The sequence below is a fragment of the Cebus imitator genome, unplaced genomic scaffold (genome assembly GCF_001604975.1).
Source record: "Cebus imitator isolate Cc_AM_T3 unplaced genomic scaffold, Cebus_imitator-1.0 Scaffold388, whole genome shotgun sequence".
Taxonomy (NCBI): Eukaryota; Metazoa; Chordata; class Mammalia; order Primates; family Cebidae; genus Cebus; species Cebus imitator.
The window spans coordinates 766583-781202 of NW_016107703.1; the positions used below are offsets into that span (position 1 = coordinate 766583).

General features: G+C 58.5%; 1 protein-coding gene across 4 annotated transcripts in view; it reads left to right on the forward strand.

Moving 5' to 3' along the window:
• CUNH7orf50 (chromosome unknown C7orf50 homolog) overlaps window positions 1-14620 on the forward strand; it is a 129427-nt gene that overhangs the window by 110524 nt on the left and 4283 nt on the right. For all 4 annotated transcript variants that reach the window (XM_017508243.2, XM_017508241.2, XM_017508244.2 and 1 more), the window contains one exon: window positions 11051-11244. In XM_017508243.2, the coding sequence (XP_017363732.1) occupies window positions 11051-11244 (194 nt within the window). The remainder of the gene's footprint in view (window positions 1-11050; window positions 11245-14620) is intronic.

Below are 14620 nucleotides of genomic sequence, written 5' to 3' on the forward strand. Positions count from 1 at the left end.
CCCAGTGAGTCCCCAGCACCCACATCCCAGTGAGTCCCCAGCACCCACACCCCAGTAAGTCCCCAGTACCCACATCCCAGTGAGTCCCCTGCACCCACACCCCAGTGAGTCGCCTGTACTCTGTAGTCACAGCTGCTGCTTGTCCTTCCCCACCTGGGATCCTTGGAACAGGGAGTGGTTGGTTCTCTTTTATGTCCCTGAGGCACCAAGCACAGGCCTTGCTCTTAGCAGCCACCACCCCAGTGATGGAGCTGATTGCCTATGCACACTGGCCTCTAGCCTCCACCCTGGCCCAGAGCTGCCTCTAGGCCCTGAGCAGCAGATCCCAGCCTGCCGGCGCCTAGGGCTAGGTCTCCAGCCGTCAGGACTGAGCTGCTACCAGCTGCTGGCTGGTTCCCTCTGGCTGGGAAGGTGTGGGGAGAAGGGGGTGCCTATGTCTTCTTCAGCTGTTCCTGTGTCCCCATTGGCAGCATCTCCACACCTTCCCTTGTGATGCCTCCGACCGGATCAGACCAGACAGATCAGACCAGACGTGTGGGAGCACCCCCGCCCACTCCCCCAGGGCCCTGGGCTCGTCTGCCTGCCCCTTCTGCCTCCGCATTGAAGAGTGCGCTCTCCAGCCAGGGATGGGTGTATGGTGATGCTGGGGAATGGACACCTGAGAAATTCTGGAGTGTGCGTCAAGTCAAAATAGCAGCTCTCAGGATCTTGGGTTTTTGTTTCCAGAAACCTGATCTGATCTTTATAAAAAGTGCTCCTCCTCCATGCAGTCAGCATGAGTCTCCCTCCCATCCAGTCCAGCAGCACTGTCGGACTCCCTGAAGAGAGGCTGAAACCAGAGAGGCCCTGGGAAGGCTCCTGTGGCGCAGGTGGCAGCAGAGAAGACAGCTCTCAGTTCCCGCCCTCATCCTAGTGTTTAGCAGACTGCCTCACACCACAGCTTTCCATTTTAACCCTTGCGTTAAGAGAAAAGCTGGAATAAAACACTTCTAATGTTGCTTGAAAATTCAGCCCTGGCCACCAAAGGCGCATGGGGCTCCCACGTCTCTCCTGTCCCATGGGTGCATTTCCTGGCGTTTGTTGTAACCCGCCTGCACCGTTGGTGTGTGACTGAACTGAAGCTGTGTTTAGGAAACCCAGGTGCGAGGCCTCTGCGGGGCCTGGCCTGTTCCTGGTCCCGTGTGTGGAGTCACATCTCTGGCAAGGGCTGCTTTTGAGGAGCTAAGGCTTCTGAGCTCCTCCAGGCGGGCGTAGGGAGGCAGGTCCTGCTGTCAGCCAAGCTGCAGGGTTGTTAAGAGGAAAGCAGGGACTGCGTACTGTGGACTCACAACTGTAATCCCAGCACTTGGGAGGCCAGGCAGGAGGATAACTTTAGCCCAGAAGTTTGAGAACAGCCTTGGTCCTGTCTCTACAAAAAAGTGTAAAAACTAGCCAGGCATGGTGGCCCATGCCTGTAGTCCTGGCTACTTGGGAGACTGAGGTGGGAGGATTGCTTGAGTCCAGGAGGTCGAGACTGCAGTAAGCTGTGATGGTGCCACTGCACTCCAGCCTGGGCCACAGAACAAGACCATGTATCAAAAAGAAAAAGTCACTGTGGAAGGGCCTCCGGTCCCCTGACCAGGACTGTAGGGGCTGCTGCTCCAGCCCAGCCTTCTGCATGTGCTGAGATATGAGCAGTATTCAGCCCTGGAGATCCTTACCCATTCTCTGTAGAACGAGGAGTCGGGCTGCCAGGGACTGGGATCTGAGCATGTTGCTGGCCTGTGTGTGTGTATTTCCTGGAATAACGGCCCTACAGTCTTTGTCAGGCTCTGCAGTTGGAATGAGACCAAAGAGTCAGAATTTGGATGTGGAGAAATGTGGAGTAGGGCGGGAACCTCCTTCCTAGGAAGGAACCTGCAACCCTGCCTGGAGGTCCCAGGTTCCCATAGGGCCTCGGGCGTGGGGTTAGAGGGGCTCTGGGACCGGGACTCTGTCCTATCTTCAGCCTGGGTCTCTTGAGTTCAGGGAGTTTGAACTTGGGTGGAGAATAAACTCCCGTGTGTTTTCACTAGCCTCCAGCTGACACAAGCTTCTGCAGACCCAGCGGTGGCGGGTGTGGGTGCTCCCTGTGCCATCCATTGGGGACACCTCACACGTCACTTGCGCTCAACCCATGTCACAGCTGCAGGAGCCGTCAGACCCTGCTGGTTTAATCATTGGATGCAGCGCTGAGGCACAGACGGCGCTGTTATAAAAACTCGGAAGCCTACGCCTGCCTACATCTGCTTGTGTCTCTCTGTGCCTGTGCATCCGGCCTCATTCATTTCAAACATCCTTCTGAGAAGAGGCCACAGGCAGGTGCCACCTATTGCCACGGCATCACTGCTGGAAGTGTCCCATGCTCTGCTGGGGCGGGGCGGCCGCTCTCCCTGTCCTCCAGGAGCTCACGTGTGCCTGCCTGTGAGCGCCTCGACGACAGAGCCGGCGCCCGCCCCAGTGTCCGCGCCTGGACGGCAGAGTGGCCAGTTCGCCATGGAGATGTTGCTGTACTTTGTAGCAATTCCTGGGCTTCATCAAAGCAGCGGCTTCCGGACTCAGATGCGTAGGTCACCTGAGATGTTGTGTTTTAATCGGTATCAATGTAGAAGGGGAGATCATGTGGTGATCCACTGGTGTACTAGCGAGGAAGTAACTGGGTCTCATGCACATACTAGTTTAACCTCTGTGCTGTCGGGAGAGGGAGGGCAGGATTTGAGAGCTTGTGAGTTTTGTGAAGTAACAGTCGATCAATCCCCTGTGTGATTCTGATCAGTAAGAAGACCCCATTGACGCTATTGGTCAAGGGACTGTCATTTCAGAGTCCGGATCCGAATGTGGCCCTGGCTGCTCTCTGAGGGTTGTCCTGGGAGGAGGCGGCAGAGGGCACGTGGGCATCCCATGTTCCCTCATGACGGCTGTCACCTGCAGTTACCTCAAAATAAAAGGCTTAATTTTAAAAACTCTTGTTTCTCAGAAAAAGCAATTTGCTACTATGAGCTATGCTGTGGAATTCTAATAATTGGGGTAATAAATCTGATTAAGGTTTTCTTTAAACTGTAGCAGAATCCCTACGGGGCTGTGAGACGTGGGACCAGGCTCCTGACCTTGGAAATCCTGGGCAGCGTCTGAGGCAATGCAGGGGAAAGAAAAGCTCATGGTTGAGTGGGCGCTCGTAGTCCAGGGGACACTCGTGGGCAGAGCAGTGCTTCCCCACAGGCCTGTGTCCATCGTCTTCGAACGAGGAGTCACTCATGGGCGGGGACGTGCTTCCCCGCAGGCCTGCATCTGCCATCTTGGGATGGGGAGTCACTCATGAGCAGGGGCATGCTTCCCCACAGGCCTGCGTCTGTCGCATGGAATGGGGGACAGGGTTGGGGTGACACAGTCCCCACGTGCACGTGTCCAGGGTTCCGGTCCTTCCTCCCGAGCTACAGTCACCACCATGGCTCACAGACGGTGCTGCGGGGCTCCTGGTGGCTACAAGCAGACCGCAGTGGACTGAGGGTTGGTTGCCCTGTCCAGGGGGCCTTGAATGCACCAAGACACGGCCCATCCAGTGTGGCCTGGGCGCCGCTCCTACAGGGATGTCATCAGCTGTCACCTGGGTGTTGCCAAGGGACTTGTGCTTTCTGCCACCCCCTACAGGATCAAACGGTGTGACCCAGGCTGGGGGAGCTGCCCCAGATGCCTCTCAGGCTCCTGCTCCCCAAGGCTCACATTTGCATCCCAAAACTGAGCGTCCCCCCATGGAAGGGCATGCATCCCAGCATGTTTGCCTCAGACTCCTGTTCCCCAAGACTCCCTGGCTTTTGACAGGAGAGCAAGCCTGCCCTTTGGTCGCTGGGCTGAAGGAGGACTGATGGGAACAAGGGTACTCTCTCACCTGCGTGTGCGTGTCCCCCTCCCCCCGCCCCATGGCGTTCAGGGAGCCCCAGGAGGGCAGAGGCTGCTGTGCGCTTTATAGGACGGGAGTGTGAGGGAACACACACTCCAGAGTGTGGGGAGAAACAGTCATGGAGACCAGGGCATTGCACACGGGGCCTGCCGCATCTATTGATTTTTTTTTTTTTTTTGATGTTCTCACTCTTGTCCAGGCTGGAATACAGTGGTGTGATCACAGCTCACTGCAGCCTCAAACTCCTGGGCTCAAGCTGTCCTCTCACCTTGGCCTCCCAAAGTGGTGAGAATACAGGTGTGCCCCAGCACACCTGACCTCCACCCTGATTTACATAAATACCACACTCAGGTCTGGACCCACCCAGCCACATTCATGCCTCAGTTTGTGCCCACGCTAGGCGCCTGCTCCCACTGGGCAGGAAGTGCAGGCCTCCGGGAGGCACAGGCTGGGCCTGCTGGCCATGGGTGTGGCCTTCCCAACTCCCTCATCACATCTCTGGTCTGCTCAGGGCCAGGCTCTTGAGTTGACACAGGGTGACAGCCAGAGCCAGGTAGACCTTGAGTCTGAGGCTGAGATAGCTCCACGTGTACAATGCACACTGGTTTCAAAGCTGTGGGGTGAGAAAAAGGATGTGGTTTCATTAATAACTTTTTATGTGGGTTACCTGTTGAAGTGGCAACCCCTTGTTCCTGTAGGGCCCCAGCTCTTGCTTCCTTACTTGGACGCCACCCGCCAAGCCCCAGTCAGCATGTTCCTGGGCCTGGACTTCCTACCAGTGGGAGCTGGTGCTTAGCTAGGGCTCAATAGGGAGAACACAGAGAACAGCGGGGGGGGGGGTGCGGGTGCATGTGTGCATGTGTATGCATATGTGTGCACGTGTGTATGTGAGGGTGTATACGTGTGTGCAGGTTCGTGCGTGTGTGTGCGTGTGCACGTGTAGGTGGGGATTTCTGCCTGGGATGTGGGACCATCTGAGCCCCATGAGGACTTTGGATCTTTATTTAAATTTGGGCAAGTTCTGCTGGTTCTTCTGTTTCCTGCTGGAGTTATTTTCTTTCTACCGCATTTTACAAAATAGAATGCGTCAAACAAACATGGGTGTTCCTACTGCAGCACAGGAAAGGCGAGGCGCCATCCCACCAAGGCACATGCGACTTTTGAGTCCCAGATGCTGGACCTCAGAGTGCCTGGCCCTGTATGCAGTGGGGGGCGGAGACAGAGAGGCCCCCTACCTCGAGCAGCTGCCCTAGGCGGTCAGCTCACATGTTGGGGTTTTGCATGAGATCACACTGGAAAAGCTTCCCCTGCCTGGGAAACTCTGTAAGCGTTGAGTCCATGGCTCATTTTCTGAGAAGGAGGTGCAGGAGGGTGTGTGGCTGTCTCCCTGTCCTCCACGCCCCTGTGCGGAGCCCTCCCCGCCTCCCCTGTGATCCAGAGATGTTCCCCAAGGGCCCGACACAGTGGCACTGGAGCCCTGGCACTGTCACCCACTGGCATCACAGGACAGCAGCGCCCGCCTCATGCACACAGCGCCCTGCACATCTATTGGACGGGGTCCAGGCCGGGTAACCCCTTCACCTGCACAGCAGGGCACCTCCGGGGATTTGGGCAGGGAGCTCTGAGAGACAATGGGTCCTTTCTCTGTCGCCTGGTCTCTCCTCATAAACGGCCGCCACTTCCCCAGGGAACCTGAGCCTGGAGCCAGAGGCAGTGGCCCAATGCCCACAACCTGAGGCGCTCTAGGCCCGCGTGGTCCGGGCTCTTGGCAGACCCCACACCCTCAATGAAATGCTCAGCAGAGGACTGAAATGTGTGGGTGGGCGCTGGCATGTGCTGGCATGTGCTGGCATGTCATGTGCTGCCGTGACACAGGCGTGGGAGGCTGTTTTATCTGGTACCCTCATGTGACGCTTCAGACACCAGATGGTACTGCCAAACAGACGCTGGTCCAGGGTCCCTGCGGGGCGTTGGGAATATTTCCATCTGGTCAGGTGACATCAGTGTCACATGGGCATTGCTCGCAGAGGGGCCAGGCTCTGGAGGAAGGAGAGTGGCAGTCAGCACTCGACCTTTGGCCTCGCTTCACTGTGGGTGAGGAGCTGCCCACCAAGGGAGCCCAGGCCACATGTCAGACGCACGCCTACCTTGGTGTCTCCGTGAGGGCTGGGCGTTAAGGGCCACAGAGACCATAGCTGCAGTCTTCCCCACCCTCTGAGTCAGCCCTGGGTCTCCTCACTCCACCCTCCTTTCTTAGGTGAAGCCCCTGCTCCCTTAGACTTGGGTGGTAGCAGAAGGTCTGGCTAGAAGTACTTTTTCTAAACCCTGAATCCAATTAACTTGGATGCCTGAGGGCCCTGGCAGCTGAAGCATGAGCCCAGCCCCTGCAGGGTCTCCCGATGGCCCTGGTCCTGAGACTGGGACTTGCACATTCATCCCTAGCCTCAGGCTGACAAAGACCTGCCCTCACACCTGGGGGAACAGGGAGCTCATGCCTCTTCCTGACCCCTCCTCTCTTTCCTCACTCCCTAGCTCCCCCACAACTTAGCAGGGACCAAGGAGCCACCAAGGCCACTTCCTGCCGTACCTGCCTGGTGTGAGGTTGCAGCTGGGGAGGCTCATTCCCAGGGAGGAGAGACTGGGCAGGGGCTACAGTCCTTTCAGGCTGTTCTCAGAGCCCCCACAGCAGTGCAATGCAGCCCCCACACAGAATCTGCTGGACCCAGGCTGCCTGCTCCCCCAGCCCCAGCCTGTCCCCACACAGCCTGCACGCCTGTGCTCAGCACAGCTGGGCAGGGAGGGAGGACCCGCAGGGAGGAAGGGGCTGTAGATGGAACTGGTGCCGGGATCCGAGAGTTGGGCTCAGGCTGGGACAGGGTAAGATTAACCAGAACGCTGCTGTGGCCGTGGCTGGGGCGCCCTTCCTGGGGCTCAGTTCTGTGTGTGTAATATTCATGGTCGTCAGGAAAATTTGTAGCCATGGAGACTGGTGTCCAGTCCAGGGACCTGGTGCCAGGCCGGCTTTATGGAGCCTCTGCATGTTTCTTCCGAGTTTCCTATTGGCTTAAATTCACTAAGCCACTCAAGTCTCCTGGGGATGATCATGGTGTTTATTTTTGCCAGTTCTTTTGGTTGGGGTGTGACTAACAAGTGTTCCCCACCTTGGACATCTCCAGGAAGAGCAGGTGCGTCATGGGCTCACACAGGGCCCACGTCAGGCAGAGGAGCTGGATGGGTGGGGTGTGCGGGAAGGCATCGTGGAGACTCTGCTGCCTCAGTTGAGTCTGCGGGAATCTTTTCAAATCAAATTAGTGTCATTTCTTCTCTGTGTCTCTTGCCAGGAGTTGTAGGCATAAAGGCAGAAGATAGTTGTCAAGCAGTTATATCTTCTCTGGAAGCTGCTGGGCCGTTGATCTGCTTTGCTCCTCCCAGCCTTCAGGGTTTGGCTTTGTGGTTTGTTTTCAGTTTGTTGAGTGCAATGAACTTTTTCATTGCCCTAGAAGCTGGTAAGGATTTGATGTTTAATTGCACAAGTGCTACGTTGCTCAGTGTAGACTGTTGAGTGTTCACATCGTAAAATACACAGTGTAGATGAAGTGACGGGTCCCTTGGCCATGTCTCCATGCCGGCCCTCGGAGTCGCAGTTTATCTGTGTGGGTGTGCATCCTGTGTGGGTACCTGTCCTGCATGGGTGCCTGTCCTTTGTAGGTGCCTGTCCTGTGTGGGTATATGTCTTTTGTGGGGGATGTGTCCTGCGTGAGGGCCTGTCCTCTGTGGGTGTGCCCTGTGTGGGTGCATGTCCTATGTGGGGGTGTGTCCTGTGTGCAGGCGTGCCCTGTGTGGGTGCCTGTCCTACACAGGGGCCTGTCCCACATGGGTGCGTGTCCTGTGTGGGTGCGTGTCCTGTGTGGGTGCATGTTCTTTGTGGGGCATGTCCTGTGTGGGGGCATGTCCTGTGTGATACTTTCCATGCACATTGAATTGTTTTATGCATTTTCAAGTGTAATCCTCAAGACAGCTAACCAAAAATTCAGAAGAGAGAATGTGTGACTACAATTTAAATTTTTCTTCACTTCATATGAGAGTCTGTATTTCATCGGGTCTGAGATGCTAGAGACTGTTATAGCATTGAGATGGGGTAACTGCACTTTCTACAGTTTTCTGCTTGCACTGGGATAGTCCAGAGATGCTAAGCTGTAGATGTCACACATCTGTGACTGGCTGATGCTTCCTTCCACAGGGGCCTGTCCCATCTGTGTGTCAGAAAACTGTCATGTTAGGAGAGAGGTTCTTACCCTGATGGCGTCAGTTCAAAGCTACCTGACACACCTCCCCCTGGAGACCGGCCCCACCCTGCAGGGTCTGTGGGCTGGACACTGGGCCTAGAGGCCCTCCAGGTGGCCCAAGGTCCGCCCTTCCTAGACTCCTGGGGCCGGCAGGAGCCTGGAGTCACCTCTGGCCACCATGCCAGGCTTTGTGTCCGAGGCCTGAAACTCAGGTCCCTAGAAGTGGCCCTCACAGGCTTGTATTTGACACTTGCATTCTTTTAAAAAAGTTTTGGTGTATACTTAGGCAATTTACAAGCCCTTGGGGCAACTTTGGGAGGTATATGTGATACTGGTAAGTTTGTTAAAAGCATTTGCTAATGAAACCCGAGTTCTTTGGAGGGTTGGCACATGGGTGGCAGTGGGAGAAAGTTGTCCTTGCTCTTCTGCCAGTGACAGCCATCCTGCTTTGCTCACCTGTGATCCCTGGGCCAGGTCCAGGCCAAGCGGAGGAAGCAGCGGGTCCCAACAGTGCCACACCTGAGCCTGGTGGCCCCTCCTCCCTCCCACGCTGCCCCCCCACCCTGCCCAGAGCTACTGCCTCCCACCCCACTCCTGCTGGACACCCTCCCAGGACCCACCTATGTCATCCCAAGATAGCTAAGGCCGCTCACCTCATGGTCACAGCCTAGGGGAATTGCCTGGTCCAGGCTAGAAATGTCGGGGCTGCCAGGGCAGCAAGCACGGGGGGTGGCCAACAGCACAGAGTGGAGCCAGGCACCCCCAAGGCCCGAGGCTGCCCGGGCACAGCTTCCTTACCACCTGCCTCTGCAGCTTCTGTTGAGGCCCAGCAGAGAAAGCAGGAATTTGGGTTTTTTAGCTGAGATCATCTCTTGGGTCCATTGGTTGCTTAGGAAAAGTTAAAGGTACGTGGCCAGCTGTAGGTACACGCCAGGATGGTGGGCAGCGCACCAGAGCTTCCCACCTCCTGGGCCGCAGTGGCTCCCTTGGGGCCTGTGACCCCTGGCGGGTCAGGAGCACTGGTGGTCAGAAGCAAGAGCTGGTGTGAAGGAGGCTGTTTCCGCAGCGTCCTTGCCGGTGCCTGACACAAGAGACAGCCCTGAGCCTGGCACTCTGGAAGCCTGCAAGAAACAGCTGGACCTGCAGGTCCGCCGTGTGGCCGCCCGTGTGGGACAGCCTGGGTTCCCCTCGCCATCCACCCCAGGCCAGCGCCCATGTTACTGCCTCTGTCCGTCTTGGCCCTGCCCTCAGCGCCCTGGCCTCCATCCCGAGACCCTGCTGCCGGGCCCTGTCCACCTGCTCAGGGCCTGTCCAGGCGCCCCACCATGTGGGCTGACAGACCCCCAGCCACTGCCACAGCCCCTCTGCAGCCCCAACGGTGCGGTGGACTTTGGCCTGCATGGTCAGCAGAGGCCTGTGTGGCCCACAGGGTGGGGACAGAGGCGGGGCTGGCGCCAGAAGGGTTTTTGCCTTTTGGGCCAGGTGTTCTGCTGTGCCTGCCTTATTGGCAGCTGTGAGCCTAGGAGGTGGATGCGGAGCCGGCTGGAGCAGGTCAGCCACTGGGTTCCCCTGTGGGTGTCCACATTGTCCTTGCCACAAAACTCCTCACTCCTCAGACCCCATGGGTCTGGCCTGGTGGGTCTCAGAGCCTCCCGCCTGTGTGTCTAGGTGGCCCAGGCCTTCTCGCCACAACTCTTAAGCCTCTCCATGCTGGGCACCTGCCAAGGAGGGTGCCCCTCGCCCCCCAGGCCCTGCCTCTTGCTGTCAGCCCCCAGCGGGCTCTAGGGATGTGGCTATGTGTGTGTCTCCCTGAGTGTATGTGGGTGTATGTGGATTGGTGTGGGGACATGGGTGAGGGGTGGGAGCTGTTAGTGTGGGGCTGTGGTGGAGGTGTGAGTCTGCATGTGTGTGCGTGTGTGGAGTGGGGCTGCGTAAATACCTGTGTGTAGGGGGGCCCTTGCGTCGACTTACTTTGCTCTTCCTGGGGTGGGATGCACAGGTTGGCGCTGTGCCGGGCCTCCCTTCCTGAAAGCCCTGGCTCCTGGTAGGCAGTGGCTGGTTCTGATTCCCACGACCCGCATCATTTCCCTGGGCTCCTGGCCTTGCTCACAGTCAACACTGATGTTCTCGCTTTTTCCAGGAAAGGTGAAGCATGTGGATGGTGGCTGGGGTCACCTCCTGGTCGCCTCAAGGCCTATCTGCCCCTAGCTCTAACACTTTGTGTCGTCCTCTTCTTTTGTTAATTAGGGGAGAGGTGGACAGGAGGGAGACCTGGGCTTTCCTGGTAAGATGTGGCTGGAGAAACACGGTCACAGGGGGCCCTCTCCCTCCTGCTGGGGTCCTGGCTGCCCTCCCAGTCCCCAGCCTGCAGCCCAGGTGGAGCCAGGCAGCTAGCAACCTGCTAAAACCCAGCAGGCCCCAGGCACCGTCATCAGGATTTGGGTCATGCCCAGGGCCAGCACCTAGCGTGTGTGATAACAGGCCTCGGCACACCGTCAGCCCTCCCTGGGGCCCAGCCCAGACCTTCCCGAGCCATGCGGGGTGGGGCAGGGCCTCACAGAGGCGGGAGTCTGCGGTAGGTGCATGTGGGTGGGGAAGGGGCCTGTGGGCAGTTAACCCTGGCACCTGGCGCCTGCCTGCGGGACTGGCCATCCTCATGGGACCCGTCCATCTCTCCGTTGCAGCACAGGCTCAGCGGGATGTTGTCAGCCGGGGCCAGGCTTGGTGCTTGCAGACCGAGCTTTTGGCCACTGCCATGGGAAGGGTGGGCTGAAGAAGCTCCAGGTAACGCACCCATCTGGAGACCCTTGTCCATCCCCGAAGCCTGATGTTGTTCCCTGCCTTTCAGGGAGGAGCCGTGCTCAGGGCTGTGCAGGATGCAGAGCCGGAGCTGTCCCCAGAGGAGCAGAGCGTCCTGGAAAGGAAGCTGAAGAAGAAACGGAAGAAAAAGGAGCGGCAGCGGCTGCGGGAAGCGGGTGTCATGGCTCAGCAGCCGCCGGCCAGACGCTCGGGGGCCGAGCTGGCCCTGGACTACCTCTGCAGGTACGGGGCTCCGCCCCACGCACTTCTGTCCCTGATGTGTGTCTTGACCCCTGCACGAGGAGGCTGCCCCCTTCACCTGCACACGCTTTTTGGAAGGTTTTAGCAAAGTGGGACATCAGTGTTCATGCCAGGCCTGTGCTGCCACCACTGCCCTTTCTGTCTGAATGGCTCAGAGCCTTCAGGAGCTTTCATGGGCAGCAGCTCTCTGCAGGGGCAGCCCGGAACTGTGCTCTTAGACGTGGCTCCAGTGGTGAACCTCGTCCCGGTGTGGGTCACCACAGGGAGGATCTGCGGGCCTGGGTGCTGCTTGGACATGGAATGTGGAGGAGGGAACTCGGGGTGGCCCTCAGCCCTCACTCACAGTAACAGGAGGCAGCAGTGCCACCAGAGAGGAGACAGGGACCGAGGGGTGCCGGGCGCAGGGCGCCATCTCCCTGGCTGCCTGCAGCGTTGCTGGGTGGGCGGTGCAGGATTGCAGGGGTCAGAGGTTTGGCGTGGGCTCTGCAGCCATGCGGGCTGTGGCCACCTCCCTGGCGCTCACCAGCACAGGCTGCCGTCCATTTCTGTCCCTCTGTCCCTCTCCCTGAGTGCTGATGGCGCCTAGGAGAAGGGGTGTTATGGCATCCATGTGACCGGTGTCCTCAGAGACAACAACTAGGCCCTGTTCATTGGGTCCCTGTGATGGAGTCACCCTGACGGGCAAGGTGTCCTGTGAGGGGACGCTGGCCCTGCATGGGAAAACAGGCTCCAACCACGCCTCTGTGGGAGCCCCTCAGAGAGATGGCTCCAACCACGACTCTGTGGGATCCCCTCAGAGAGATGACCCCAAGTGTGGCTGTGCAGCTCAAGCAGTGAGCAGCAGGGCCTGCATGGATGTGTACACATGTATGTGTGTGTGCATGTGTATATATGTCATGTATATGTGTGCACCCATTTGTGCACACGTGTGGATGTGTGCGCACATGTGAACATGTGTGTGCATGTGTATATTTATGCTTGTGTGTGGGCATGTCTTGTATGTGCACATGTGTATACATGGACATGTGCATGTGTGTGGTGGGGTATGTGTAGATGTGTGGGCGCATGTGTGTACGTGTATGCAGATGTGCACGTGTGTGTGCATGTGTGTGTGTGTGTGTTCTGTGTGCATCCCCAGGACGGCCCTCTACTCCAGGAGAGAAGCTCTTGGCCACCCTGCACCAGGCAGAGAGCTGGGCTCAGGAAATAGAGGGGCTGAGCACTCCTCCTTCTTGGGGCCAAAGCTGCCTTGGAGCCGCAGAACACGAGCTCAGCCATGGCGTTGAGTGGATCTGGCTGGAACCAGTTCGGTCATTGTGGGTCTCTGCACCAAATGAGTCTCTGGGAGCCTCAGTTTCCCCCTCCCTGGGGAACATGGGGGAACATGATGGCCGGGCACCCAGGGCTGCCCCAAGAGCTCTTTCCTGCTCCGAGAATGCGCCTGGCCCAGGGGTCAGTGCTGGCTGTGGTGTGAGGCCGCTGACCCCTGCGCTCACTCCTGCTCCTTGGCAGGCAGGGCCACAAGCCACTGCAGAGTCAGTCGCTGTAGACAGAAGGGGTTTCGGTGGCCATTGGTGCATCACCTAGAGCCCAGGTATGGGTGGGGTGTGGGTTGGACAGAGGAGCAGGTGGGCACAGAGACCTGGAAGACGCCAGTTGCAGGAGCAGACTGTGGGCTGCCCCGTGGGATGTAGAGGGCAATTGGGGTCTACAGCTGTGCTGCCTGCGCCCTCCCTGGCTCCCAGAGGCTAGGCCCAGAGGCATAGCTGTTCTGGGCCTGTGCTGACGCCTGAGGCCAGCGGGGAGCAGGAGTGGGCAGGGTTTGTACTCTGTCCTCCCCATGGCCTCCTTCTTTCCTAGGGCCCCCTTCCTCCCTACTCCCCACACCTGCCAGTGCCTTTGGCTGCCCTCGGCGTGGACTCTTAGCACAAGGGGGCCGGTGGGGACATGGGCAGGAGAGGGGAACCAGCCGCGCTCCAGCGTGGCTGCCGCTCCCTGGTCTTCACCCTGGAGGCACCCTGGTTCCCCTCCCATGACCACATGTCCTTTGAGGACCCTATGGGAATGTCATGGGTGCCTGGGTGCCCACCCTGCTCCTGTCCTGGGCCTCATCCTCCAGGACCTTCCTGTGGCCCCCTTGTGCTACTCGTGACCCTGCAGCCACGAGCCCTGTGCGGAGGCACTGTCCTGCTTGTGCAAGGAGGGGGTGGCCCTTACTCCTCAGAAACAAAGCAGCCTCTTCACACGGGAGCTTCCTCCAGGGCCTGGGATCCATGCACCAGGGGGCTGCCATGCCAGCCACAGACATGGGCACCCCAGCAAGCGCTCCTCCTCTTTCCTGGGGGTCTCCAAGGGCACCCACAAGCCTAGCCACATCTGGCTGCCAGATCAGAGCCCACATGGACATGTGGGGCCCACGGTATCCTTGGGAACTCAGGGTTTTTCAGAGGGAATCAGGGGAGTCCTGCAGGGAAATGTCCTTAGTCTGGGGACCATTGGCCATGCCACAGCTGGCCCATCGCAGACCCCCCACTCAGGGGCAGCGGTGAAGGGAGGTGCCCCCAAGTCATCCTCCCACCTAGGCAGAGAGAAAAGGGATCATGTCAGGCAAACAGTGAACTGTCTGCAGCTGTATAGGGATCAGTCCTCAGGGTGGGCGGCAGAGGTGGCCATCACTCAGGAGGCCTCACCTGGCACCCCAGGAGCCACAGGTGACATTGAGCACCCCACCCTCCCCTCGCTTTGTCCGCTAGCCAGTGACGAGGCCGAGCAGGATGGCTCGTCTTTGGTGGCGAGGATGGAGACGAACTCAGCTTGAAGCCAGCCTGGTGGGGGCTCAGCAAGACAGAGGCTCCCTCAGTTCAGGGCCGTGGGCAGCAGTGTAGTGGCCTTGGGCCCCACAGGAGGGCCATGTGCAGGGCAGAAGTGACTGACCCACCGTGTGTGGTCTCTGGAAACACCTGTGAAATGGGATCACCACTCCAGGTTCCCAAAGAGGAAACAGGAACATAGCAGCTCAAGGTGGCAGAATTGAAAGGTGGCAAAGCTGAGATGCCAGCCGCTCCCTGCAGCAGGCAGTTGCCTTGGCTAATGTGGCCAAGTGCACCTCACAGGGGCCGGTGCTGGCCAGATCGGGCTTCAGGGCAGGGACCACATAGGACAGTCTGAAAAGAAAGGAATGAAGACCAAACCTTCCTAGAGGCTCCTCTCATCACGCAGGAGCTGTGCGTCTGTGCACATGGGACTGGCATGTCACATGGCAGGTGCACAGCCAGGCTCCCTGTCCATGGGACTCCCCTCACCCACAGGACTCCCCTCACCCACAGGACTCCCCACCCACAGGACTCCCCTCACCCAC